The 14,768-nt window shown below is 42.0% G+C and overlaps 1 protein-coding gene across 1 annotated transcript in view; it reads left to right on the top strand.

Moving 5' to 3' along the window:
• The window catches only part of LOC118399466 (potassium channel subfamily K member 9-like), a 45,614-nt gene extending 32,004 nt beyond the window's left edge, over window positions 1-13,610 (top strand). Inside the window, exon 2 of the mRNA XM_035795567.2 lies at window positions 9,821-13,610. Within this exon, the coding sequence (XP_035651460.1) occupies window positions 9,821-10,743 (923 nt within the window). The 3' untranslated portion in view covers window positions 10,744-13,610. The remainder of the gene's footprint in view (window positions 1-9,820) is intronic.
• The last annotated feature ends 1,158 nt before the right edge of the window (window positions 13,611-14,768 follow it).

The following is a 14,768-nucleotide window of genomic DNA, read 5'->3' as shown; positions in this document are numbered from 1 at the left end:
TGAATAAAGATATCTAGCTAGCTACTGTCTTTGACTTTGCAATGAAATGTTATGAAGCAAATTTGTTACGAACATCCTCACAAACATCTTGTGTCCCTGTGGCAATGCCAAACGTCTAGTGTCCCTGTGGCAATGCCAAACGTCTAGTTTTCCAGTGGCAATGCCAAACGTCTAGTTTTCCAGTGGCAATGCCAAACGTCTAGTGTCCCTGTGGCAATGCCAAACATCTAGTGTCCCTGTGGCAATGCCAAACGTCTAGTGTCCCTGTGGCAATGCCAAACGTCTAGTTTTCCAGTGGCAATGCCAAACGTCTAGTTTTCCAGTGGCAATGCCAAACGTCTAGTGTCCCTGTGGCAATGCCAAACATCTAGTGTCCCTGTGGCAATGCCAAACGTCTAGTTTTCCAGTGGCAATGCCACACATCTTGTGTCCCTGTGGCAATGCCAAACGTCTAGTGTCCCTGTGGCAATGCCAAACGTCTAGTTTTCCAGTGGCAATGCCACACATCTAGTGTCCCTGTGGCAATGCCACACATCTTGTGTCCCTGTGGCAATGCCAAATGTCTAGTTTTCCAGTGGCAATGCCAAACGTCTAGTTTTCCAGTGGCAATGCCACACATCTAGTGTCCCTGTGGCAATGCCACACATCTTGTGTCCCTGTGGCAATGCCACACATCTAGTGTCCCTGTGGCAATGCCACACATCTAGTGTCCCTGTGGCAATGCCAAACGTCTAGTTTTCCAGTGGCAATGCCAAACATCTTGTGTCCCTGTGGCAATGTCAAACGTCTAGTTTTCCAGTGGCAATGCCAAACGTCTAGTTTTCCAGTGGCAATGCCACACATCTAGTGTCCCTGTGGCAATGCCACACATCTTGTGTCCCTGTGGCAATGCCACACATCTTGTGTCCCTGTGGCAATGCCAAATGTCTAGTTTTCCAGTGGCAATGCCAAACGTCTAGTTTTCCAGTGGCAATGCCACACATCTTGTGTCCCTGTGGCAATGCCAAACGTCTAGTTTTCCAGTGGCAATGCCACACATCTAGTGTCCCTGTGGCAATGCCACACATCTAGTGTCCCTGTGGCAATGCCAAACGTCTAGTTTTCCAGTGGCAATGCCAAACATCTTGTGTCCCTGTGGCAATGCCAAACGTCTAGTTTTCCAGTGGCAATGCCAAACGTCTAGTTTTCCAGTGGCAATGCCACACATCTTGTGTCCCTGTGGCAATGCCAAACATCTTGTGTCCCTGTGGCAATGCCAAACGTCTAGTTTTCCAGTGGCAATGCATCTAGTGTCCCTGTGGTAATTCCAAACATCTAGTGTCCCTGTGGTAATTCCAAACATCTAGTGTCCCTGTGGTAATTCCAAACATCTAGTGTCCCTGTGGTAATTCCAAACATCTAGTGTCCCTGTGGTAATGCCAAACGTCTAGTTTTCCAGTGGCAATGCCAAACATCTTGTGTCCCTGTGGCAATGCCAAACGTCTAGTTTTCCAGTGGCAATGCCAAACGTCTAGTTTTCCTGTGGCAATGCCACACATCTTGTGTCCCTGTGGCAATGCCACACATCTTGTGTCCCTGTGGCAATGCCAAACATCTAGTTTCCCATCTTCTGTGTGTCCCTGTGGCAATGCCAAACATCTTGTGTCCCTGTGGCAATGTCAAACGTCTAGTTTTCCAGTGGCAATGCCAAACGTCTAGTTTTCCAGTGGCAATGCCACACATCTAGTGTCCCTGTGGCAATGCCACACATCTTGTGTCCCTGTGGCAATGCCACACATCTTGTGTCCCTGTGGCAATGCCAAATGTCTAGTTTTCCAGTGGCAATGCCAAACGTCTAGTTTTCCAGTGGCAATGCCACACATCTAGTGTCCCTGTGGCAATGCCACACATCTAGTGTCCCTGTGGCAATGCCACACATCTTGTGTCCCTGTGGCAATGCCAAACGTCTAGTTTTCCAGTGGCAATGCCACACATCTAGTGTCCCTGTGGCAATGCCAAACGTCTAGTTTTCCAGTGGCAATGCCAAACATCTTGTGTCCCTGTGGCAATGCCAAACGTCTAGTTTTCCAGTGGCAATGCCAAACATCTTGTGTCCCTGTGGCAATGCCAAACGTCTAGTTTTCCAGTGGCAATGCCAAACGTCTAGTTTTCCAGTGGCAATGCCAAACATCTTGTGTCCCTGTGGCAATGCCAAACGTCTAGTTTTCCAGTGGCAATTCCGAACATCTAGTGTCCCTGTGGTAATGTCAAACATCTAGTGTCCCTGTTGTAATTCCAAACATCTAGTGTCCCTGTGGTAATTCCAAACATCTAGTGTCCCTGTGGTAATTCCAAACATCTAGTGTCCCTGTGGTAATTCCAAACATCTAGTGTCCCTGTGGCAATGTCAAACATCTAGTGTCCCTGTGGTAATTCCAAACATCTAGTGTCCCTGTGGTAATTCCAAACATCTAGTGTCCCTGTGGTAATTCCAAACATCTAGTGTCCCTGTGGTAATTCCAAACATCTAGTGTCCCTGTGGCAATGTCAAACATCTAGTGTCCCTGTGGTAATTCCAAACATCTAGTGTCCCTGTGGTAATTCCAAACATCTAGTGTCCCTGTGGTAATTCCAAACATCTAGTGTCCCTGTGGTAATTCCAAACATCTAGTGTCCCTGTGGTAATTTCGAACTTCTAGTGTCCCTGTGGTAATTCCAAACAACTTGTGTTTGTTTTGGCTCTGAGTTTGGTCTCATGACATGTATTTACAGTTGAATCACTTAGAAGTTGTTCTCTCTCCCAACCTGATTAAAAAACAGAACACAGAGATGATGAAAGGGATAATAACATCACTAAAGGTGATGAATAAGCACTGGCAAGGGGAGCAGCACAGCAAGGTGATGGAGTGTATACAGGACATCTCTAGTAACATCTTATATTACAGCTAGCCACTGTAAGTAACAGAGGTGGAAAGTAAATGCTGTCAAACTGAATAATATGGTCGTTTTGAGAAAACAACATCAGTGTTGTCATTGGGGCCCTAAATGTATTTTAATGCATACTGTATCACAATTCTACTATCAGCATAAAGACACCATAAACAAAACACCCCCATACACTGTAACTGATCTAAATCCTAGTTGGCAGATGTTCAACTTTTCCCTCCGCTCACACACAGACAACACTGTCAGACATCTCTTTGTCTGAGAAATAGAAAGAGCTGTGGAGGTTCATTGATTTGGTGCAAAACGGAACAAGACAAATTCCTACTGACAATGTGAGATTTTGATTTGCACCTTTCTGTCATCAGATTCAAGTCAGCTATCCAACTCTGGTGGCTGCTTGGAGAAACATTGTCAAGCTGTACACCACCATTAAATATGTAAATGCAGTGGGAGAGAGAGCAAGAGACAGAAAGAGAGAGATAACGGGCAAAAACTAAAAAAGAGGGAGAGGTACTATAACACACTACCAACCAACATGAAGTAGACACTTTTTAAGAAACTTTGAGGAGGAAAATGAGAATCAGTCTGACAGAATAACTGTGTTTCATTTGTTCAGACAGAACATGTAGTCAGTAGACCAGGCTCTGGGTTAATAATGCAGTTCATTCATTTTATGAATACCGCAGGGCTACTGTATCACTGAGAGGACTGGGGCAGAAACATGAATAAATAAAGATATGAATGAGGGCACAGTCATAGCTACCGTTGCACTATTAGTCAGCCTAACATTTCTGGACACATTCATAGTGCTAAACTTTTCACCTCGCAGAACGATACACATAATCATAAATACAGAGCCTTCAGAAAGTATTCATACCCCTTGACTTATTCCACATTGTTGTTTACTAATTCAAAACGGATTAAATATCTCATATTTCTCACCCATCTACACACAATACCCCATAATGACAAAGTGAAAATGTGTTTTTAGATTTTTTTTGCAAATGAATTGTAACTTTTATACAGAAATATCTAATTTACACAAGTATTCACACCCGAGTCAATACTTTGTAGAAGCACCTTTGGCGACGATTACAGCTTTGAGTCAACCTGGGTCTGTATCAACTTTTCACATCTGGATTTGGGGATTTTCTCCCATTCTTCCTTGCAGATTTTCTCAAGCTCTGTTAAATTAGATGGGGAGCTGTGGTGAACAGCAATATTCAAGTCTTTCCACAGATTTTCAATGGGATTCAAGTCTGGGCTTTGGCTGGGCCACTCATGGACTTGCACAATCTTGTTCGGAAGCCATTTCAGCATTGCTTTGGTTGTATGCTTGGGGTCATTGTCCTCTTTGAACGTAAATCTTTGCATGCCCAGTCTAAGGTCATTTGCACTCTGAAGCAGGTTCTCATCAGGGAAAATTGCCGTTTGGCTCAATTCATTGTTCCCTCTATCCTCTCCCAGTCCCTGTTGCTGACATAGCGCTTTGCATTCAGGCCAAAGAGTTACATTTTTGTCTCATCAGACCACACCATCTTTTGCCTTATGCTCTTATGCTCTCAGAGTCTTTCACATGCCTTTTTGCAAACTCAAGGCATGATATCATGTGACTTTTTCTCAGGAGTGGCTTCTGTCTGGCCACTCTCCCATAAATTGTTGGATTGTTGAAGTGCTGTAGAGACTGTAGTCCTTCTGGCAGGTTCACCCATCTTATCCAAGGAACTCTGTAGTTCTGTCAGAGTGGTCATTGGGTTCTTGGTCACCTCCCTGACCAAGGTTCTTCTTACCTGGTGTCGTGTCTTTGGCTATGCTGGATTAAGTGATATGACATGCTATTTTATAAAATCCTTCCTCCGTAATTAATATTACCTGATTGAGCTAATCATGTAAATGTAATTAACTAGAGTCGGGGCACCATGAAATAATATTTATAGAGCTGTTATCTTCCAAATAAACTCTTAAAGACCTAGTAATATTTTATATCAATAGCAGTCAATATTTAATCGTCCCCTTAATTCAGTCTCATCGGAAAGTTGTAAATTCTTGGCTATCTTCACGAACCCTGGCTAACAAGTTGAATCAGCAATACAAAATTGGGTTTAAATATTTATTTACTAAATACCTAACTAATCACACAGAATTACATATACACAGAATGAATTATACCTTGATTACAAATTATGTCATAAAGGAAAACGTCCCTCACGGGCGGAACAGATATGACAGCTGGTTACACAAAAGAAAAGGGGCTGGGTTTGAGTGAAAGAGCGGGAAGACTGAGGAACAAATGGGAGAAGCTGTGCTATCATAAATATTGGAAAGGGAAAATGCAATAAATATTTACTCTGAGCTGCGCTTCAGTATGTTGGTGGTAGATGGAAGGCCTTGTTGCCCAACCGAGTCCTTTGAAGAATGTCTCTGGTGGTTAATTGCATACTTTGTAGTAACATCGTTGTGTGGTAGACGGGATACTCTGTCTGTTCTTTCCTAGCCCGCGTTTGCAGATGCTGTTGCTAACTCAACGGCTAGGAGGTATCACTTCTGTAGTGAATAAGAGTTCAAAGTTCATACCATTCGCAACCAAAGCTCACGCTGACGGTTGGCTTAGTTCTGTAGTTGACATGTCAGTCCTTTTAACGCAGAGGCTGTAGACCTCACGTACTTGGAACAGGAGGTTACATTTTCGTCAAGACTTTATATAGTGGAGCGAGAAGGGTGTGTCTGAAAAGTTTTATCACCCCTGTCTCTTCACAGGGGCGGGCCACTGATTGAGCAGAGCCCTAACCATATGAACAAATCTCTCATTTGGAAGCTAAAATTAATTTTAATCTCTTCACCAATAATGTTATATTCAAACTTTTATATTGAACAACAAATCCATGTGAATCCAATAACTCTGATGTGTAGACTTCCCACTGTAGAGTTTGTCATCCTATAATTGAGGAGAATGTCTCAGATGACGACCGAACTGACATCATATTCATTAAGTACCACCGCATATGTTCCATTGGTCGGATTACCAGAATATAGTTCATTTCCCCCCACCTTCTGATGTTCCCAGAATCTCTATGGTAACCAAGGGGTTTTCAAATTTCACCTCAGTAGGGTAGAGAGAGGAAAAAGGGGGGAAGAGGTATTTATGACTGTCACAAACCTACCCCCAGGCCAACGTCATGACACTGGTCAAACAGTTTGGTCGGACGTCCAGCTTTAGGCAGAGTCTGGGTAGTTCCATATTTTGTCAATTTCCCAATGATGGAGACGCCTGTGCTTTTGGAAATGTTCAACACTCTATAAGTTGTTTTATGCCCTTCCCCAAATATATGCCTCATCACAATTTCTTGGAGATCTACAGACAGTTCCTTGGACTTCATGGTATAGTTTTTGCTCTGACATGCACTGTCAACGGTGGGACCGTATACCATATAGACAGGTGTGTTTCTTTCTAGATCATGTCCAAACAATTGAATTGGCCACAGGTGGACTTCACTCAAGTTGTAGTGAAATCTCAAGGATGATCAAAGGAAATTGGATGCACCTGAGCTCAATATGAAGTATCATAGCAAAGGGGTGTGTATATCTACAGTACCAGTCAAAAGTATGGACACACCTACTCATTCAAGGGTTTTTCTTAATTTTACTATTTTCTACATTGCAGAATAATAGTGAAGACATCAAAACCCAGAAATAACACATATGGAATCATGCAGTAACCAACAAAGTGTTAAACGAATCAAAATATATTTTATATTCTTAAAAGTAGCCACCCTTTGCCTTGATGACAACTTTGCACACTCTTGGCATTCTCTCAACCAGCCTTCTGAGGTAGTCACCTTGAATGCTTTCCCAACAGTCTTGAAGGAGTTCCCACATATGCTGAGCACTTATTTACTGCTTTTCCTTCACTCTGCAGTCCAACTCATCCCAAACCATCGGGTTGAGGTTGGGTGATTGTGGAGGCAGGGTCATTTGATGCAGCAACACTCTCCTTCTTGGTCAAATAGCTCTTACACAGCCTGGAGGTGTGTTGGGTCATTGTCCTGTTGAAAAACAAATCATAGTCCCACTATGCAAAACCAGATGGGATGGCGTATTGCTGCAGAATGCTGTGGTGGCCATGCTGGTTAAGTGTGCCTTGAGTTCTAAATATATCACTGACAATGTCACCAGCAAATCACCCCGACACCATCATACCTCCTCCTCCATGCTTCACGGTGGGAACCACACATGCAGAGATCATCTGTTCACCTACTCTGCGTCTCACAAAGACACACCAGTTGGAACCAAAAATCTCCAATTTGGACTCATCAGACCAAAATGACAGATTTCCGGTCTAATGTCCATTACTTGTTTTTCTTGGCCCAAGCAAATCTCTTCTTATTATTAGTGTCCTTTAGTAGTGATTTCTTTGCAGAAATTTGACCATGAAGGCCTGATTCACACAGTCTCCTCTAAACAGTTGATGTTGTGATGTGTCTGTTACTATTGCAATTTCTAAGGCTGGTAACTCTAATGAATTTATCCTCTGCAGTAGAGGTAACTCTGGGTCTTCCTTTCCTGTTGCGGTCCTCATGAGAGCCAGTTTCACCATAGCGCTTTATTGGTTTTGCGACTGCACTTGAAGAAACTTTCAGAGTTCTTGAAATGTTCCGTATTGACTGTTGTATCTCTTTGCTTATTTGAGCTGTCCTTGCCATAATATGGACTTGGTCTTTTACCAAATAGGGCTATCTTCTGTATACCACCCCTACCTTGTCACAACACAACTGATTGGCTCAAACACATTAAGAAGGACAGAAAATCCACAAATGAACAAGGCACACCCATTAATTGAGCCAGCATGAAGCTGGTTGAGAGAATGCCAAGAGTGTGCAAAGCTGGCAAAGGGTGGCTACGTTGAAGAATCTCTAATATATTTGGATTTGTTCAACACTTTTTTGCTTGCTTCATGATTCCATATGTGTTATTTTATAGTTTTGATGTCTTCACTATTATTCCACAATGTAGAAAATAGTAAAAATAAAGAAAAACCCTTGAATGAGTAGGTGTGTCCAAACTTTTGACTGGTACTGTATGTTAGGTACCATAGATATTCGAACCAGTTTATCCTTCCATTTGTTTGCTAAATAAGTTTATCCAATACCCAATCTAGTCCAGAGAAGCTGCGGGAGTTTATCAAATGCAGTCAGATCAACTATTGACCCATGGTCCATCTTTGATTTTCATCAAGAAGTTTAAAACTTGAATTCCACGCGTAAAGCATATAGGGTCACGGGAGCACACTTTATATGCACCTACAATTCCATTCTCTGCTTGCTGCAAATCAGATAGATCAAGTCCTGGGTCTATAAAAATAATAATTCCTCATGTGCTTGAGTGGGTGGACACCCATCAGGGAATGTATGAAATCAATAGTCCAGAAACACAAAGGTCAATGGACTTGTTCAGGTTACAATGGGTCTGTGAAAAATAGGAGAGGAATGCATCTTTGTCAAAACATTTGTTTCTGTATGTATAAAAATGGTGGGTGTTATTTGGTTACAGTGAGTTAGGCCTAGAGACAGTATCTGAGCCAGATACAGCAGACATATATTACACAAATGTAACATATTTCCAGCATGGCCTTTCATACTCAAAACCATTCATATACTGTACTGTATCTAATCATATTCCATATCTGGAGGGTCAACAAAACACTATTATTTCCTCTTTAGTTATCACCACAGGTTGCATTTAGAACAGCACCCTTGGATTTATGTATGTGTGTGTGTGTGTGTGTGTGTGTGTGTGTGTGTGTGTGTGTGTGTGTGTGTGTGTGTGTGTGTGTGTGTGTGTGTGTGTGTGTGTGTGTGTGTGTGTGTGTGTGTGTGTGTGTGTGTGTGTGTGTGTGTGTGTGTGTGTGTGTGTGTGTGTGCGTGTGTGCGTGTGTGCATGTGTGCGTGTGTGTGTAAGAACCTACAGGCCTAAACATAAAGTCTACTTATCCTAAAAGCATTATTGGCTCATGTACAACTCCTTCCTCATCCAATAACTTCTATGTTTCCCACACTCCCCTGCAGCTCACAGGACAGGAATAGAAAGTTGCACTAAATTGGACAACCTTATAATGTCTGGGCGGACTCAGATGAATGACTGGACCCATTTCTGTGCTGCCCTCTTATTCAAAATTGGCCCTATCTGTGGGGGTTAGCTCTTATTCAATAGCCATGTTGGCAGAGGGACAGCAGGACGCTTTGGGGATTTTTCACTGGGTCAAATTTGTAAACAAAGCCAGAAGCCAAACTGGGAAATTAAGTTTATGGAAAGTGGCTTGGTGGGGCTGAGTTCTATTTTCAATTCAATAATTTGAGGAAATGATTGGGCTATTTGACCTTCTGAATGTACTGAATTGAAAAGTGATTTGACCCCAACCCTGGCAGTTATCGAGCCATCGCTGTAAAATACTGGTCCCGGTTTCTGGTTTGTTGTCTCTCTTTCAAGTTAGGACCATGCTGCTGCACCATAGATGTTATGTCCTGATCGATGTCTCCGTCTTCTCTCCCCTGCAGGTTATGGCCATGGTGCTGCACCATAGATGTTATGTCCTGATCGATGTCTCTGTCTTCTCTCCCCTGCAGGTTATGGCCATGGTGCTGCAACCATAGATGTTATGTCCTGATCGATGTCTCCGTCTTCTCTCCCCTGCAGGTTATGGCCATGGTGCTGCACCATAGATGTTATGTCCTGATCGATGTCTCCGTCTTCTCTCCCCTGCAGGTTATGGCCATGGTGCTGCACCATTGATGTTATGTCCTGATCAATGTCTCCGTCTTCTCTCCCCTGCAGGTTATGGCCATGGTGCTGTACCATTGATGTTACATCCTGGTGACTGTGGTCTGTTGTCTCCCTGCAGGTTATGGCCATGCAGCTCCCGGCACAGACGCGGGGAAGGCCTTCTGCATGTTCTATGCCGTCCTGGGGATACCCCTGACCCTGGTCATGTTCCAGAGCCTGGGCGAGAGGATGAACACCTTCGTCAAGTCCCTCCTGAAGCGCATCAAGAAGTGCTGTGGCATGCGCATCACCGACGTTTCCATGGAGAACATGGTGACGGTGGGGTTCTTCTCCTGCATCGGGACGCTGTGCATCGGGGCGGCCGCCTTCTCCCACTACGAGGACTGGAGCTTTTTCCAGAGCTACTACTACTGCTTCATCACACTGACTACCATCGGCTTCGGGGACTTTGTGGCTCTGCAGAAGAACCGGGCCCTGCAGCGGAGGCCCCTGTACGTGGCCTTCAGCTTTATGTACATCCTGGTGGGCCTGACTGTCATAGGAGCCTTCCTCAACCTGGTGGTGCTGAGGTTCCTGACCATGAACAGTGAAGACGAGAGGCGGGATGCCGAGGAGAGGGCCTCGCTGGCGGGGAACAGAAACAGTATGATCATCCATATCCAGGAGGAGACGCTGGGGAGAGGAGGAGGTGCCAGGAGGAGGCGCAGGGAAACGCAGGGCCAGTACTGCGCCGAGGTCACCGACCTGCCTTCTGTATGCTCCTGCATGAACTACCACTCACATGAGTTTGGTAGCTGTGGGGGAGGGATGGGAGGAGGGATAGGGGGCGGAGGGATGGGCTGTGCCTTCTCCCACCAGAACTCCTTTAGTTCCCAGTTGAACCCCCACCAGTACTTTCACTCGGTGTCGTACCGCATCGAGGAGATCTCTCCCAGCACCCTAAAGAACAGCTTCTTTCCCTCGCCCATTAGCTCAGTCTCCCCAGGCCTCCACAGCTTCACAGACAATCACCGACTCATGAAGAGAAGGAAATCTATCTGAGCCAAGTGCAACATAATGTTTTGAACTACATGTTGCACTTCAATGTTTTAGCCTAAATGCTAAAACGTTGAATTGGAACAGATCATCAGACTGGGTTGGCCTGTCTACACAGACAACTCCTAGCTTTCCTTTTTTATATACAAGTACAATGCATCTTCAATGCTGCTCCAAACCAAATCTCATTTTAGCACTTTTGTTTTGTTTCTTTTGGTTGGTCTAAGGATATAATATATTGAAGCGATTCACAGGGATTGATTGAAGAGGAAGGAGCGTTGGAAAGAAATGGCAAACTTGTTGGACATGAATTATTACATTAATTTCTTGTGAGAGATTCAAAGCATGAAGCATGGATACTTACTGTCCCATCAGAGAAATACTAACCAGAACCAACAGATCTTGTTATACATTTTCTTATTGCCGGCTCACAAAGATGATATAGCACCTTGGTAACAATGTACCAAATGATGCACACTTAGCATTATAAGGGGGATATGTATTTTTATTATGTGAGCATGCCTGTTTCACCTTAACTTAAAATGATTGCAGTTAAGTGCTTTTTCTCCATTGCATCATTGCAGACAGAGATGATACAATTTGAAATGACATCAGGTATTATTTTCTATAAGCAATTCTAGGGAAAAAATGTCAATGATTTGTTCACAGAACATCATGCCAACATATTGTTGCCAATCTTAGCATGTGCATTAGATGTCATCAAATGAGTGTGCCATAATTATTTTATTTCTTTTGTTAATTTTTTTAAACAGCAGATTTGTATTATTATGGTTTGTGTCTGTAGATGTTTTCTTTCTGGATTTCAGATTTAAAAAAAAATATAATTCAAGAAAATGTCAGTGTAAAATATGAGGATGTGAAAAGGAATAAGCACGGATTTGAAGGCTTTCCAGTTCGAAAAAGTTACTATGTGCATGTACTTTGTGAAACTGGTATGCATATAGATGAATGGGGAAAAATAATAGCCTTGCAATTGAAATGAATTTTGATAGCAAATAATCATAATAATTATTTAAAATATACTTTATTTATTTAGCCACTTACAAGTAATGGTGTATAGTGTAGGCTGAACAGTTTATTCGCTTTTCCATCATTTTTTAATTCAGAAAAATTGTACAATAACCTTTGGTCTCAGGTTTTGAATGGATAGCCTCTTCAGGTTCTGCTCCCCGAATCAAATCACAGAATACATCCCATAAATGCGAATGCACCTGCCAAACAAAACAATACATATTAATTAATTTAAAAAAAATAGTACTCATTTTCCAGGAAAAGGATATTGAGATGCATCATCTTACTAAGGGAAACTTCCTGTACTATAGAGAAGCGTGGGTTCAGTGTGCACGCACGCACACACACACGCACACACGCACGCACGCACATGCGCACACACACACACACACACGCACACACACACACACACACACACACACACACACACACACACACACACACACACACACACACACACACACACACACACACACACACACACACACACACACACACACACTGTATCAAGCCATAGAGGAGCAGGCCATGGAACCACTGCTATTCTGTAAGGATATTAATGTTGATGACAGGTGTAATCCAAACTTCAACTGTGCCACTGAGAATATATACACGCCTATAGCCTACGAACACAATGACAGGCATTTGAGATGTATACAGTGATGTTATCACTGGCTGTCATTTAAATTGAATGACAGCCAAATGGCAATCAATGGGTGAAAAAGGACCAGATGGATTTCTGAAGGAACAATGCAATACTGGGCATTGATTCATTTAGAACAACATGTGCCATTTAAGTCACCCACATTGATAAGTGATAAATGCCATGGATACCATTAGATTTCCATTGACCCAGGTTTATTAGTAATCAAAAGCAATGTTGAAAAACAAATATTTGTGACGTGTAATGGAAACGGCAAATATTGGAGAAATTGTCTAAAGGCTCGACAAAAATTGTATCCATTCTACAGGGGTGGATTTTTATTTTGTCTAAACTTTCTTCATTGTGACAAATGATGACGGAAATGGTGATTTACGAATAAATGATAACTGCCAAATCATTTTGTCATCACGTAGGTTAACTATAAAGCTTTACTTCACATTTAATTCTAAATGCCAACTGCTTGCAAAATGTATTTTTTCAACGATAAAAAAATGGTTTCTTTTCAGGAAAAGGACTGTCCTGACTTTCAAGAATGCCTGAATTGCTTCGCCTTGCTTTTCTGGCAAGTTTCACCGTCCAATTATATCAGATCTACAGGAGTTTCACCGTGGCAAGGACCTTGGTCGATATGTTGGCACATGAGAATTATTACAATATGGCAAGTATTAGTCAATTCCTGCATTCTATCCATGCTGGCTTTCGCAGGCGACCTGAGACATGAAAGAGATTGGTGGGAGGGAATACAGGCTGTCGTCAATGTATTAACAAGCAAATTGATTAAAAGGGTAATGGAAACAATTCAACCACTACATTTTTATTCGACACTAGGGTTATGTGAAAAAAGTTGTTTTTGTTTGTTTGTTGATGTGACGTCATTACGTCCTTCTGTTTTTATCGTCAAGATAGTACAATGAAAACGCACCCGAGCAGACAACTGTCGCACAAACGGTATTTTCTATGCGAACTTTCTAAATATCGACAAAATAATCCCTGGACAGGTTAATGGAAACATAGCTTGTGTCTGTCTTGAATGAGAATAAAGAAAACTATTGTAACATTAACATCCAAGGTTCTAGAATGTTCAGATGACCCCAGGAATACACATGTAAATATACAGTACTTTATTTCATATATTGTACGTTCTCATCCTTTGGAATAAAACGGCCTTTCCACAGCTCCGATGCGTTACTATTTGTACACATTTTAGAATATGTGCCTTTAAGAAACGCTATTTCAATGTTTCTATACCTGTAGGCACATTTTACATCTGAGAAATAAATCCAACCTTTTTCCTTATAAAATATGTATCCATCTCTAAGGATTCATGTAGCTTCATACAAATAGAATAACCAAAGCAAAAATTGTTTCGTTTTTTTTCGGCAAACCACACAGACACAATCCAGCTGATTTACAACGTCCAAATAATTTATTTTGGCAGAACTGCCGTAGGTTTGTCCAATTATTGAGGAAAATTATTTGGAATAGCTGGAAAATTCATTATTTTACATTTTTGCGAAGATACCACATGAGTCTTTTCTTGGTGTAGCTGGTGGACATGCACATGGATATGAAGGGTTGAGAGTCCATGTTAAAGCCATTTTTAGCAATTATGAGTCAGTATTGCATATATTCAATACATCTCTATAATTGTATTTGTATAAAGTGCATACCAGCATTTGAATGACTGATCATGCCATAGTGAGGTGATGCCAACATGGTAATGATGTACAATGATTTACCAGAGAGTAAAACAATCATTGTTACTGCCATGAAATGTGCCATATTAACATGCATGGATTAATGCTGAGTGAGTCAACAGATAAATGTTTGTTAAGAACGATATCAAATACATTGTACGAAACAAATTGATTGTAGGTGCCAGCCTTTATATTAGTTGTTGAGTTATCCCCGCTCTTTTGAAATTAAATGTTTACCTCCAAGCTGTGCAGCCAGACACATAAATAGTATCTGTATGATTTGGCTGGTCTGGATTGAGATGGTTATTGGTCGATCGCTCTGGATTCTGTATATCCTCCTGATGCCTGGGGTTTAATGTGTCCGATATCTCCATGTGCTGGCCAGATCTCTATCTGTCCAGATGTCCACAGTGCCAAGTTCTCCTATCACTGGGACAAAGACACACATATTGCACAACTAACTAACTATCTGTGTCATAATAAACTCTAGAAGGCTGTTGGGTTATTTGTATGATTCCATGTTACTTTTTCTTAATATCTCTAATTTATTTTCATTTAAAAAAAGATCCTTCCTTTGCAATATAATATAATTATGTTTTTTAGGTCTGACGAACAAATGCCATGTACCATGTACCATG

Source organism: Oncorhynchus keta, chromosome 20 (genome assembly GCF_023373465.1).
Source record: "Oncorhynchus keta strain PuntledgeMale-10-30-2019 chromosome 20, Oket_V2, whole genome shotgun sequence".
Classification (NCBI taxonomy): Eukaryota; Metazoa; Chordata; class Actinopteri; order Salmoniformes; family Salmonidae; genus Oncorhynchus; species Oncorhynchus keta.
The sequence above is the reverse complement of the archived record's forward strand: the minus strand, read 5'-3'. Positions and strand labels throughout refer to the sequence as shown.